Source organism: Chaetodon trifascialis, chromosome 8 (genome assembly GCF_039877785.1).
Source record: "Chaetodon trifascialis isolate fChaTrf1 chromosome 8, fChaTrf1.hap1, whole genome shotgun sequence".
NCBI lineage: Eukaryota > Metazoa > Chordata > Actinopteri > Chaetodontiformes > Chaetodontidae > Chaetodon > Chaetodon trifascialis.
This window is the reverse complement of record NC_092063.1, coordinates 3968502-3981851: the sequence shown is the minus strand read 5'-3', so window position 1 is coordinate 3981851 and position 13350 is coordinate 3968502. Positions and strand designations below refer to the sequence as shown.

Genomic DNA, 13350 nt, shown 5'->3' with positions numbered 1-13350 from the left:
GCGGGAGGAGCTTGCTCCGTCAGATGGAGCTGAGCGCCGGGTATTTCCCGTGTTTTTTTTTTTGTTCTTGACCATTTTCTGTAAACCTCTGACTGTGCAGTCGTACACAGGTTAGCCCCTAAACTGCCAGAAATAACATGACTGTGATCCTCAGGTGAGCGTTCAATGCCACAGCCTTCAATCTAAAAACCTGGAATATTTCCTCCCAGTGCATCAGTGGGCGGAGAAGTACACGGATATACATATACTCCAATACAAGTATTTAAACTGTATAGCTACTTAAATATAAAGCATGATCAGCAAAGTGTACATAAAGTACCAAAAGTACTTCTTACGGAGAGGAATGGCCCCTGTGAGGGTGCAGATCATATCATTGGATTATTATTACTGATGCATGAATATAAACAGCTTCTCACAGCTGCACAGGTGGAGCTCTTCCACATCAAGGCCCTGTGTGGATGCACTGTAGCTGCAAATAGGCGCAGCAATATTTCCCTCTGAAAGGGACAAAACAGCAAAACTCCTTCAAAGTACGTACGTTACAAAAGTAGTGACGTGAGGCTGAAAAGCTTGTTGTTGTGCGCCCTGTTCTCGGCACACCTGTTCTGTGGTACAGGCTGAAATCCCACCAGACGGAGGATTTCCCCAACAACTTTTCACGAGGGGAGTTTCCACATGGTCACCGTCTAACTGCTGGTGGAGGCGCAGCCCTGTTCTCTCAAACGCCTCCACCCACGCACTGATCACTGCACACGCGTGCTCGGTGTTTGACACGCGTAATAAAAAGCCACCAAGTGAACAATTTGCCTGTTTTGTTTTACTGAAATCGAGTCACAACAGCAGAAGTTTTTCGTTGCCCGTGTATTCCTGTAATTACGGTACCGGTGACGGGCGCAGCCAAAACGCCGCATTTCTCCTATTTTTCTGAGCAAGAAAGTCCAATTCTTTATAAATCTGCCAACACAAACAACAACAACAACAATAGGGCACTTCGGTTGACATTTTTCGTGGAATATTAACACAATGACGCCTCTGAACTTTGTGATTTCCCCTCACATCAGACATGTCATCTTGTTTTCTTCAGCATCTTTTCATGAAAGGTGCTTTATAAATAAAGCTATTATTGTTATTCTTATTGTCATTATTATTTGTTTTCCCTAACAGGTTTAGTAAAACCAAGCCAAACCAAAGCCATGTACAGCATCATTCGTTTGACTGTATGTTTAACACAGTCTTGTAATAGTTGCTGTATAATGAAGTATTGCTTCAGTGGGAATCACTGACTTTGTGTTGTATGACATTATTTTGTATTTTCTGTGCCTTTTCTTTTACTAGCCCAACACAACTTGTCCTGTTTTCTTTAAAAAAAAGTGTAAAGTTTTCATCTCTTCTCACTGCTTGTCTTGTATTTTGCATATTTGTGTTGAATACTAAAATATAACGTCTAACGTGTCCCGTTATGTGTTTTTCTGTCCCTGCATTAAACATGATCTCATAATAATAGATATTAAGTTAAAATTTGACTTCAGTCACTTCTCATAAACAGTTTTGCTGAATATTCAGCTGGATAAGTCTTCATTAATAAACGTGTCAAACCATAATGCCGCTGCTGATAATTCACCTTTTACAGCTGAAATCCCTCAGTGTGTCTGTGCTGAATGTGATGAGATTTTATTGTATTTTATTTCAGTCAATATGACCTCAAATAATTATGGAGCACACCGAGCCACAAGCATCGGTCTGCTGTCACTGATAATTACTTATAATCAATAATTCAGTTTGTAGACGAGTCCCAAACAAATGGGGCATCAGCTGTACTAAAACTGCACTCTTGTGTGGCCTGTGGTCTTTTGCTCTTCTTCTTTGTCTTATTTTCTGTGTCTTAGGCTGTAAAACAAATCCTCCATTCATGCTTCTTCTTCCTAGTTTTTATTTGACAAGTGACGATGCAAAACGATAATGACTCAGAGTTACCATAAAAGGCTCATATTCATCTGTTTTTCCTGGCCAGGTGTTAAAAATCCCTAAATATATAGATCAAAATGACACATCTCATTAAATATGCACAGAGTAGTCGAGAACTCGTCCGCCAGTAAGTCATCACAGTACAGCACATCAGCAGGGCAGAGGCTGACCAGGACAGACAACAAGAAAAGGCAGAAAAGATGCTTACTTTAAAGGGTAAAAGCTCAGGAAATACAATTTTAATATTTCCTGTAGCTTGTTGGTGCTTTTGATTGTTAAGCTGGTTGTTGTAATATTTTATATTCCACTCAAAAACTGGGAAAGTCTCCAAGGCCAGCGACTGCACACATGAGCAGCATCAGTTTTAACCACATTACTAATATAAAAACATTTAAAAAAGACTTGAAATACAAGAAACAATGGTCAAAAACAACATATATTGTTTTTTAATTGACACATACAAAATAGAACCCTGAAAAATTAAGAAATTTAACCCAAAACACAAATAATTAAAATGAGAGAGAAACAAGTAGCATGCACAAATTCAGTAATGCATCCTCACAAACTGGTAAATAAAGACTATAAATAATTTTTTGTTGTCTCACTCTGTAAATGTATAATACTCATTTCAACAGTTCATTAACAGATTAATAGTAGATGGACAGACTTCACCTTTAAATCCTGTATAGACTGTAAATCAAAATAAAGTTCATTTTCAGTTTGAAAGAAGACATTTTGCTTGTAGAATCGGCATTTTCAGGTTTGTAAAATCATCATCATAATAATTTGAGTTATTATGGGGAAACCATTTTGAATATGATGATGTCATGCTCTTTTCCTTTTAAACCGTGCAGTAAAATCACGTTACACTCTGCGCACCATGGCGGGTATAAACTGCATTGTCTGTGTTATTATGGGTGTTGGGGAAAAACCTCAAGTTTCTCAGCGCTCTCTCCCGGATAAAACAAGGTGTGCAGCAGGTAAAGCACATCGTCCTGCAAGTGGAGACATGCAGACTGACTGGAAATGCAGAGAATGCCCGTGTGCTGCTGAGGGTGTGGCTGACCTACCTGCCCTGCCTGGAAGAGGTGTAACCTGAGCCGGAGGAGGGCGGCAGACGCAAGACACAAATCACTGCAGTTTTCCCGGTCAGAGAGGCAGATCTCTGCTTAAGTCTTGCATGACAAGAAAACAAAAAGTCCCTCTCATGTGTTTGCCATAAAAGAGGATCAGGTCCGACTGAGGGGTTGCACGGATTTTTACAAATCTAAAAAAATCACTATGCCAAGTTTAGGATTAAAGAAGAAGGAGAATCTGTCCAGAATGGACAGACACACTGAGGACCTGCCACAGGTAAGACTTCAGCTTACATGCAGAGAGAAGCAAGCATCAAGCAGTCGGCTCTTTAACTGTGATTTCTGATGAACTGCGTGTATGAAAGTGTAAAGTCAAAGCTTCTGCAGGTGTCACTGAACTCAAAGAGCAGCTTTATTGTATTGAGCTCCCGGGAAAACAGCCCTCTCGCTTTCACTAACGTCAGGCCTGTGCAGCAGGAGGACGCAGAGTTTTGGTTCAGTATGCGGGGGACTCCAAGCGCTTTTACTTCCTCAATTCAAGCCAACTTCCCTGCTGCTTGTAGTTTCCCTCAAAGGAAGGCTTATTTACTCAGAAACTTGACAGATAATGAGTGATTTAAGGAAGACAGTGCGTTCCTGTTACAGCATGTGTTGAGCAGATGCAGATGCTGATTGTACGATGGTTCCTCTTTATAATGCCACTGAGCTGAGACTGACTCATCTCATCTCCTTTATCAACCATCGCGCATCTGAAAGAACACTTAAGCGATGCTCCTGTGAAGTATTACTGAAGCTAAATACTGCATGACATCTAAATGGAAGAATGCGAGGTCTTGAAATAGTTTTGTAGAAATAATATAGGAGCTATTTGTTAGTTTGTCTGTAAAGGGCCTGATTTTGTCACTTTATGCTGCATATTTTGCGAAATATGAACCATAATTGTTCACATACAGCCGTGCTTCACAATAAAAGCATTTACCCTAACAGCTCCCACATGTTAACACAGTTTATCTTTACTGTCCTGGCTGTTGTGCTTTCAGCTGAGCAATGAGATGCAGCTGAGCATCATGAACAAGGTGAAGAGTGGCGAGTTGTCCATCGAGGACGCTCTGAACGAGGCCAGGAAGGATCGGACGGAGCTGCTCAAACAGAAGAGCCTGGCTGAAGAGGTACATGCATTTTAAAGCAGGCTTCCTCAATATTCTGTGGGCTGTGGTCCTGAAATGATCGTGTTGGCTGGGAGCTTTGTCATCACCCCCAAAACAAGGCGTAAACTGCTTCTGAAACCTGTCATGTAAGATGACAGACTTGTGCCTTTGTGCCTGCTGCTCTTCAGACAATGTCGTGTTCATAAGCTGCTCAGCCTGCTTAATCGGTTCTCAAGGAAAACTCTGGCCACTCTGAGGCTGAGAGGTATTTTCAAGGTGGATTTTTGTGGTTTATGGTCTATGCCTTCAAAGGACGAAAGTTCCTTGTAATGACTGAAAGGTGTTTTCCCATTAGGTAATAATCTCTGTCATTTGTGCTTTTGGCTGCAGTTTCAGGAACAGCAGCCCTCACAGTACAACTTCAGTGTTCACAAGCACGGCCGCTACAGGTGGCAGAAACGGGTTCTTCAGGTGAGTTTAGAGAAAAACAAAAGTCTGCAGCCGTGCCAGCAGCTCTGCGGAGCGCTGATGGTCAGCATGCTGGCACGCTAACAATGCTGGCAAGCATGATTGGATTGGATTGTCATTAGTTTCTGCAAGGGTTTGGTCAGAAACCAAAGTACTGGACAAATTAAAATGTGTTCCTGATAAAGTGCTAATGCTTAAGTTAATATTAAACTATTAGATCATGAAAGTGATTCATCCAGAGGGGGGCATGAATGTTGGTCACTGTGTTGTGCTGATTCACTAATTTAAAACCTCTCGTTGTGACGACCCAGATCGATTTCAAGACCAAAATGCTGTGCAACATAGAGAAAGGCATCATCAAACAGCAACTTCCCTTCACCGTTGTGAAGAGTTGTGATGATGGAGTGGGCTCCAGATTCTCCATTTCCTTCAGAGGACATCATGATTATGAACTGGAGGCCACTTCACTGGAGGACAAACACAAGGTGAAATTGGATGTGGTGGAGCTGCATGTAAATTCTAATAAATCTGATATTTATACTCACACACAACTCCACTGGATCTGTCATTTACATTAAAATGATTTGTGCAAAGAGAAGGAAAGATGTAATCTCTGCTCGTTACTGATGCTCTCTTTGTTTGAACAGATGATTCAGCTTGTGAATCAGATCATTTATCAGAACATATACAGCGACTCTGAGGAGGGCAACGCAGAAGCATGTAAGCAGCCTCAGGCGTCACAGAGCCTTCGGGAAGGCGTCCTGTTGCTGCACCGAGGCGGCCTGGCATCATTCAAATGGGTGAAGTACGGATGTGTCCTTATTACTGCAAAGCTGCTTTTGTGAAACAGCTGCACAACAAATGTGTTACAAATAATTCACTTTTTAAATTTTTGAATCAGGAGTTTGTTATTGTGCTCACACTGGAGAAGTGACACAATTAAAGATGCCCTCCAGACATACGAATACTCTGCTTTGAGTATTAATTTGTGTCTGATATAATATCCCTCCACACAAAAAGTTCAATTAGCAAGTTTAAAAATGCATCGACTCCTTCCCCTTCACTGAAAACCCCAAATCTGTGAACATGCAAGTCATTTAAAAGGTTAACTACCAGAAAGTCACTGAAAAGTCAGTTTTCAGTGACTTTATGAAGGCTTCCAGCTTCAACTACATGGACAAAATCATGTTTGTACGTACACATCTTAAATGTGTATCCCCAGAGAAACTTCCCCCCTTCAGAAGAAGAACGTGAAATCTGTCTTCTAGCTTCAAGCTGCACATCATTCTGCACAGTGAAGCTCAAACAGCCAAATAAAGCACGTTCGTTTTTGAGTGCAGGGGGAATCATGCTTGATTTTTGATGCTTGATCTCATGATGCAGTGCACAGCTGTAAGACGTTAGAGGAATAGTTTCACATTGTTGGAAATATGCGTTAAATATGAAGCTGGACCCTGGTCTTGAGCCAAATTCCCATTTTCACACTTCAGTTTTTGCAGGATGAAACAAAAATATAACACCTGATTCTCACATCCTCTTGCTCACCTGTCCTCAGTCCCCCTTCAGTATTTACACCAGCCCACCTCCATCTGCTCCCTGCAGATTGCCAGTGTCGCCTCATGCCTTCGCCTTCCAGCCCCTACCTGTAGCTGTACGCACTAGTCCTGATCCTGTGAATCCTTCGTTACCTGTTATCTGCTGCTTTGACCTGCTGTCCTGTACCTGTGAGCCTGTTGTCACCCTGTTCCTCCAGCTGGACCTCTGGAGCCTCTTCCCTGTTTCATGCACTACAAAGAGCAATGCACTACTAATAATAAAACAGAGCAATGCTAGCTGTTTCCCCCTTTTTCTAGCCTTTATGCTAAGCTAACCATCTCCTGGCTGTAGCTTCATATTTCTCTTAACAGACAGATGTGAGGGTGTTATATTCTCATACATACTTCTGGCATGAAAGTGAAGTGTATTTCCAAAAATGTCAAACTTTTTAAGTCTTTGGTTAAACATTGTGCTCTCGCTTTGTTTTACGTTAATGGACTTCCACGCTCTTGTTGCATCACATCCTCCAGTTATTGGACTTTTTTAAATCCCCAATATTGATATTAGCCTCAGAAATCCAGGGTTCTGGTACAAAGCAGTAAAACACACAGCATACAAACGTAACAACAGTATACAGCTCAGGTCCTGCTCCCATTACACACGACCCCGTTTTGTTCCAGATACGAGGTCCAGCTCCACCCGGGCCAGCTGACTCTGGTCCCCATCAGGCGACGAGGCCCCGCTGACGATGAGGTGACGTCGTCGGGGCCCGTGTCCACCGTGGTTCACTTGTCAGACGGCAACAGCAGCGTGCAGAAACCCAACGGCTCCGACACTTTCACTCTGATCACCCACAAGAATGAGTACCAGTGAGTGAGCGTCATTAAGATGTGGAAACAATCAATGAGTGGATTCAGTCTGTCACACCAGCTGTGCTTCGTTCAGATTTATTTACAGCCTCTGAACAGTGTGTAATGTCACTCAGCCGCCTTTACTGCAATTCATTTGTTTTACTGTTGTGGTTACGATGCAGCCTCGATTGAGTGATAACGTCAAACACAAACAGGCCCGGTGTGTTAATAGCCACACTTATCTCAGCTGATGAGGGAGGCTGAGTGAATTGTGGATTTGTCGCAGGTTTCGGGTGCCCGTACCAGATCACACAACCGCACCAGGGTCTGTCCAGCAGGAGCGAGACGCTTGGGTCGAGGCCATTGACAAACTGTGTTCGGACTGGAAGAGGAAGTCCAGGAGTGAACACATGTTTGTGGAAAGAAAGAGTCTGCAACAGCTCTGCATAGCTGAAGACGCAGAGGACACAGACCTTGAGTCAAGCAGTGAATTTGGCGGTGGAAATATGAGTCATGTTTATCCTCCAGTTGACAACACTTCAGGTTTATCAGCCGGTGACGAGGCTCACAGCGGCCCCTCAGCTGATAAACCAAAGCCCGCTCCTAAACCTCGCAGCGCTGGGAAGGCTGCTGTTCAAGTTATGGGGCCTGATGTTTCGCCTCCAGCCCCATCGCCAACCTCTCCGGAGGTCGCCGCCTTGTCTTCACCTGCCTCCCCTCAACCCTCACCCACTCACACTGCCCTCACATCCTCCACGGTCCCAGAGTCTCTCCCCCTTGAATCAGCCTCGTCAAATGTGAAAGGGCCGTCACCCCCGAGCATCCCAGTCCCTCCACCTTTACCCCCCAAAGTGAATTTAAAGAAACCATGCACCAAGGCTTTCCACTGGGACGTCGTTGGCTCAGAGAAGGTAACAAACGCTGCTGTTTGTTAGTTAAATCTTCACTCATCAGACGGCATGACGTTACCATTTGTTCACAGTTAAGCACAAAGCTAACAACTGTTGTCATCAGTGTGAATGACTCACATTTCAATGCAAACGCAGAAAGGTCATTTTCGGCTTAGTGCCTCTTCATTATTCCTCATTGCGTCATTGTAGGGAATTATTCTTAGTTTTGTCTGTCACTTCTTGCTTCCCAGTGTTGCTCTTTTGCAACGTTAACATTGATTTCCTCATAAAATGGAGTTGTCTCAACACTGAATTAATTTGTTTCTTGGCAGATTGCAAAATCATTCTGGATACAAGAAAGCACCAGGATGATTGAAATCGACACGTCGCGCTTATGTGAGCAATTTGCTGTTAAAGATCTGGGGACGTCTGGTGTGGCTGAGCTGATTAATACCCATCATATTATGCTCAACCAGAAGATTGCACACAACTTCAGTAAGTAGCTCAACAGTGAATATGTTTCAGAGTGTCGAGGCGCTTATAAATACTGTCCACCGCAGAAGATAATTTGCAGCATTTTATGACGGAGATTGGATGTTCGCAGCGAAATAAGTGTAATTTCCATGTGGTAATGAAAAGGCATTCTTCAGGATTAAGTCTTGTTCCTTCTGTGAATTGGAAGCGGTGGCGTGAATAAACCCACTTTCTCCACAACCACCAGAGGGAAGCACCGCATAGAAAGAGCACTCAGGATCTCTGCAGAAGCACTGTTAATGTCAGACTCTTTAATTTTCATAAATTAAACTTTAAATGCCCAATTAAGAGGACGCTGACCTGAGAACTCTTTTAGGGGGGGCCTATAAATGCTGCCACTTGCTCTTTTAAAACGACGGTTGAAGCTATAATGATGCCACAGTGGCTGTAAAACAGATGGATGTTCCTCCTTTGTGTCTGCAGGGGGCAGTGTGCCACCGGTGCTGCAGTGCCATAACTGCCCACGCAATCTGCAGAGCCATTGTGAAGTGGAACATATTCTATATCTCATCTAATAGCTTTTCACTTTTGATTAACTGAGCGTACGTGGTTTGTGTATTTCAAGATCCGAGCCGGGGGAGAACATTTCAGAAGCTCGCAGTTCCTCCGAAAGGCACAGACACTGGGAGAGGACACAGATGTGGTGGTGGGCTGCTAAATGGAATCAGTGCGAGCGTGTGGACTGGCAACATAATTAGAGGTCACATGTTCATGAAAAATGGATAGGCGATCTGAGCGACAGCGACATCCTGTCTTGATGCAGAATACCTCAGCAATCAGAGTTTGTGCTCATCCCTGACCTGGAAACTTCAGGAGCGGGAGCTGAACGATGGCAGCCTGCAGGCAACCCGCGGCCGTGCATCTTTCTGCTGCAAGCTTTGGAAACGTGCAGACATTTAAAGAGCTGCTTGGTCAAATTAACACCAGTGTGCAAAGAGGCATTTCAGCGGTGCTTCACTTTATTAAGGCAAAGCATGTAACGTTTTGGCTTTAAAATACCTAAAAAGGGCTGAGAGAAATCTGTAGAAACACCAGACGATACATCAGGGACTGAGGAAGGAAGTGACAAAACTTAACAAGAATAAAACTTTAATTCGTCACCTCGTCGGTGAACATTTGAATTAATCTTTAATCAGCAATGGCGGGTGTTTAACAGTGAAGACTCCCATTATACACCATAACTTCACACCATCATGAAACTACATTGTTTTCATTGTTGAGACCATGACACTCCTTGAGGCAGAAATTACATACTGTGCCTTTAAGCAAAAGTATAAAAGTATGAGTAAAATGGACTTAAACTACCAAACGTTATTATATATGATGTTATTGGATCATTATAGCTGATGCTTCAACGTGTAAGCAGCATTTTATGGTCGTATCTGGTCAAAGTGAAGCTAATTATAGCCATTATTGGGTGGTCAGTTAGTCAGTGCATGTGCTCCATCACGTCTTATAATCTCTTATGCTTTACATGTAAATCCTACTCATAATTTAACTGTCAGATGAAATCAGGGGAGTAAAAACATCCTCTGAATCGTAGTGGTGTAGGAGTATAAAGTAGTGAAAAATGCTAATGAAGCTACTGACCTACAACTATGACCTATAAACAGCTTTTTTTTAATAAAAACAGAATCAGACAAAGGTGATTTCTGCCTGTTTATGCTTAAAAAACTCAAGAACTCCTCCAGGATTTAGCTCTCATTAAAGCCACACATGAAAAAAAGAAAAATATAGGACCTCTCTTTCCTCTCTCTCCATCTCTCTCTCTCTTTTTTGGCATCCCCCACGCAGTCCCACTCGCCCTCCCTGCGCTTGTTTGCATGTTTACCACCACAAACCTGCCTAAATTTGTGCTGTTTATTCAGCTCATATCTCAGTATTTGCCACAGTGTTTATTCATCTGATCCCGTTACACTGGGAGCCGGTGTGCAGGAGAAATCTCGCATTGTTTTCCCAAACACAGCAACAGCTCAGCAGGCAGTCAGGCTGCGCCGCCGTCAGATAATAGGCGATACAAATAGGTGATCAATAAGTGGTCAATAAAGTGTTAATGAGCATCAGGTCCAGCACCGTGTTCAGCTCTTCTCACTGCATCCACTGCGACTTTAAACACATTATGTTGTTTGCAGTTACACACTGAGGCAGATGGAGTTGGACAGCTTGAGCAGGTGGTTGTATTGGTGCTGTTCTGCGGTTCTGAGTGGTTTCCTCTGGTAATCAACATGATCCTTGAGGGCAAGGAGAACATCAGCTGCATCAACAGACCACAGGACAACGCTGTAATGATCCATGTACTTATTTATAGTATTCTAAGTGCTCTACATTAATCCAAAGGACCTTTAACAGCAGGATTGTGGCTCATATTGATTTTTCTGATTGCTGTCTTTGGAAAAATACCTGCACAGCAGAGGAAAGACAGATAAAACAGTGTGTGTGTGGATGTGTGTGTGGTGGGATTCTTTAATAGCCGTCTCCTCTCTGCACGGTGGAGGAAGTATTCAGACACGTAGAAGTACAACAGTGGAAAAATACTCCATTACATGTAAAAATCCTGCACACACAATAATACTGAAGGCTTATTGACCTACTCTGATATTCTTACCTTAGCCTTTCTTACCCTAGCCCTGACCAATCATCACTCTTCATGTATAAACCTAACCAAACCAACAAAGAGTACTAGCCAATCAGAGGCGGGGTGGGGCGGGTCGTTAGTTAGCGACCCACTCGTCTCTGTTGGTATAAATAGCTCCTTCTAAAGCAATGAAAACACGATGATTTTTTGGTTTCAGGTGATTGTACCGTAATGAAAACATCATTATAAATATTATACTCCATTTCTCTCATTATATCCACCAAAATCCTACACACTGGTCCTTTAAGCGACCTTGTTATTCCCAAATTAGGGGTTAGATACATCTGAAAAGTTCTGCTGCACAAATTTGTCTTTCTATGCTATTTTTTATTGTGTAATCTTTGCTGTTTTTGTGACATGCTGGATCATTGCACCTCTTTGGGCCTCAAAGAGTTATTTAAATTAAACCATTTGGGAAGTTTAGAAGAGAAATGTCTCTTCAGTGGAACTCACAGACGTCCGAGACATGAGCAGGGGCTGCAAGCCACTGCAGCATGTATTTATAAGATTGTCCTGTTTTTAATGTAAAATCTTATTCTGGAAATAAATATAGTGGTCAAATCATTATAAGTGGATTAGTAGATGTAACATTCTCCATTGTTGTAGAGTAGAAAGCAGCACGTGAGGGAAATGAAAGTGTACTGAAGCACACAGCACAGCTCTCCAGCACAGAGTGAGGATTCGAATTTAATGACGGGAAATGTCACACTCATAATTAAAAGTACACCTGTGGCTTCCTGCACGCAGTGAGATACCCTCTCCGTCGCTATAGTCTAATTTGGAGGGCCATGCCCAGTTTGTCCAGTGCTGATCAGCAAAAGGCTTGATTTGAGGAGGCCTCGGCCTCGCTGTGGAGAACGCTGACAGAGCTCGATGTTTGGACGTTTGATGTTGTGATTTCTCATTGTGGAAATGTGACACGGCAGCCTCCGCTGGTCCCGGAGAGGGAATCACTGTTATTTACATCAAGGATTTAGAGGCACGTTGATGAGTTTTGTACTTGAAAATGCTTCTCATTCAACAGCACTATTTTATTCACTTTGTCGTGAGTAGGTTTTCAGTTGGTTTGATGATTTTGGAGTCAGTAAAAGAACAACGTGAGTTTGGAAGTCATTTATGGACAGATGGAGGAATACTTTAGTTTGACATCGTGGGAAAAACGCTCATCAGCTTTGTTGCCGAAAGTTAGACGAGAAGATCAAAATCTCTGTCATATCTGTGCAGCATGAAACTGGAGCCAGCTGCTGGTTAGCTTAGCTTAGCATAAATACTGAAAGCGGGGGAAACAGCCAGCCCCAAAGTAACAATACCTGCCTACAAGCGCCTCTAAAGATCACTAATTAATGCATTTTATTCTCATTTGTTTTAATCTGTACAAAAACCAGCGTGTAAAAATGACAAGTCGCAGTTTTACAGGGAATCATTTTCACTTTTTGAGCTTTGAACAGATGAAACAAATGCAAACTAACGCGTTAATTAGTACGCCTTAGAGGTGCTAATAGGCAGATTTTAGCCCAGTCATGAAATACAATCTATTAGCTTCTTGTACATGAGCATTGTGTGCGGCCCAAAGCACGACTTTCAAACTAATAAGGATGAATGTGGCGTAAAGCGGGAGCTCCAGGACTTTCACACTGGAGACCAGGTTTTGATTGGATTGGTGCCTTATTTATCTTGTCTTGTCTTATTTATTATTGCTACCTTGACCGCGAATGAGAACGTCAACTGGAAAACATCAGTTTGAGTGTCATGGAAAAAATGGAAAATTGATGTCTGTATACATGAAACCTACAGACTCAATGTGGGGACTATTTCACAATAACATGTTTTTGTAAAGTTGTACAGAGGTAGCTCTCCACTTCCAGCCTTTTTACTAAGCTAAGCTAACGTGGCCGTAGCTTCATGTTTAATAGACAGTGGTTCTGATCTTCTCATCTTTTGCTCCACAAATTATCTCACAAAACGTCAAAGTATTCCTTTTGCAGTCCAGCACAGAGTTTTCAGCTTGCAATTAAGGGGAAAGAAGTGTTTGGCGCACCCTAACTTGCAGTGCAAAATATAAAAATCCACTTGAGGAAAAGTTTTGCCCACAAGTTTGCTGACAACCTGGAAAGTTGGATGTGACACCTCTAAATCAATGCCTGAGTGTCTGACTGGCTCAAACATCTCAACTGTGTGTTGTGAAATTCACCATGTATTTTACATGCATGTCTAGGCTCTTAATGAATGCTTCTCACAGCTCCTGAA

General features: G+C 42.7%; 2 protein-coding genes across 2 annotated transcripts in view; both read left to right on the top strand.

Annotated features, from left to right (window-relative positions):
- The first annotated feature begins 3204 nt into the window (after positions 1–3204).
- Positions 3205–7651, top strand: LOC139335258 (uncharacterized). Its single transcript, XM_070968771.1, has 8 exons — positions 3205–3318; positions 4082–4210; positions 4586–4660; positions 4969–5142; positions 5305–5462; positions 6874–7062; positions 7331–7599; positions 7641–7651. The coding sequence occupies exons 1-8, from the start codon at positions 3247–3249 to the stop codon at positions 7649–7651; spliced, it is 1077 nt and encodes a 358-aa protein (XP_070824872.1). The 5' UTR covers positions 3205–3246.
- The window catches only part of LOC139334559 (uncharacterized), a 26912-nt gene continuing 21163 nt past the window's right edge, over positions 7602–13350 (top strand). Inside the window, exons 1-2 of the mRNA XM_070967506.1 lie at positions 7602–7955; positions 8267–8429. Of these exons, the coding sequence (XP_070823607.1) occupies positions 7686–7955; positions 8267–8429 (433 nt within the window). The 5' untranslated portion in view covers positions 7602–7685. The remainder of the gene's footprint in view (positions 7956–8266; positions 8430–13350) is intronic.

Coding starts and splice junctions, on each gene's coding strand:
- LOC139335258 (XM_070968771.1), top strand. CDS start 3,247: ATGCCAAGTTTAGGATTAAAGAAGAAGGAGAATCTGTCCAGAATGGAC. Junction 4,211..4,585: donor AGAAGAGCCTGGCTGAAGAG/GTACATGCATTT, acceptor CTGCAGTTTCAG/GAACAGCAGCCCTCACAGTA. Junction 5,143..5,304: donor CACTGGAGGACAAACACAAG/GTGAAATTGGAT, acceptor TTGTTTGAACAG/ATGATTCAGCTTGTGAATCA.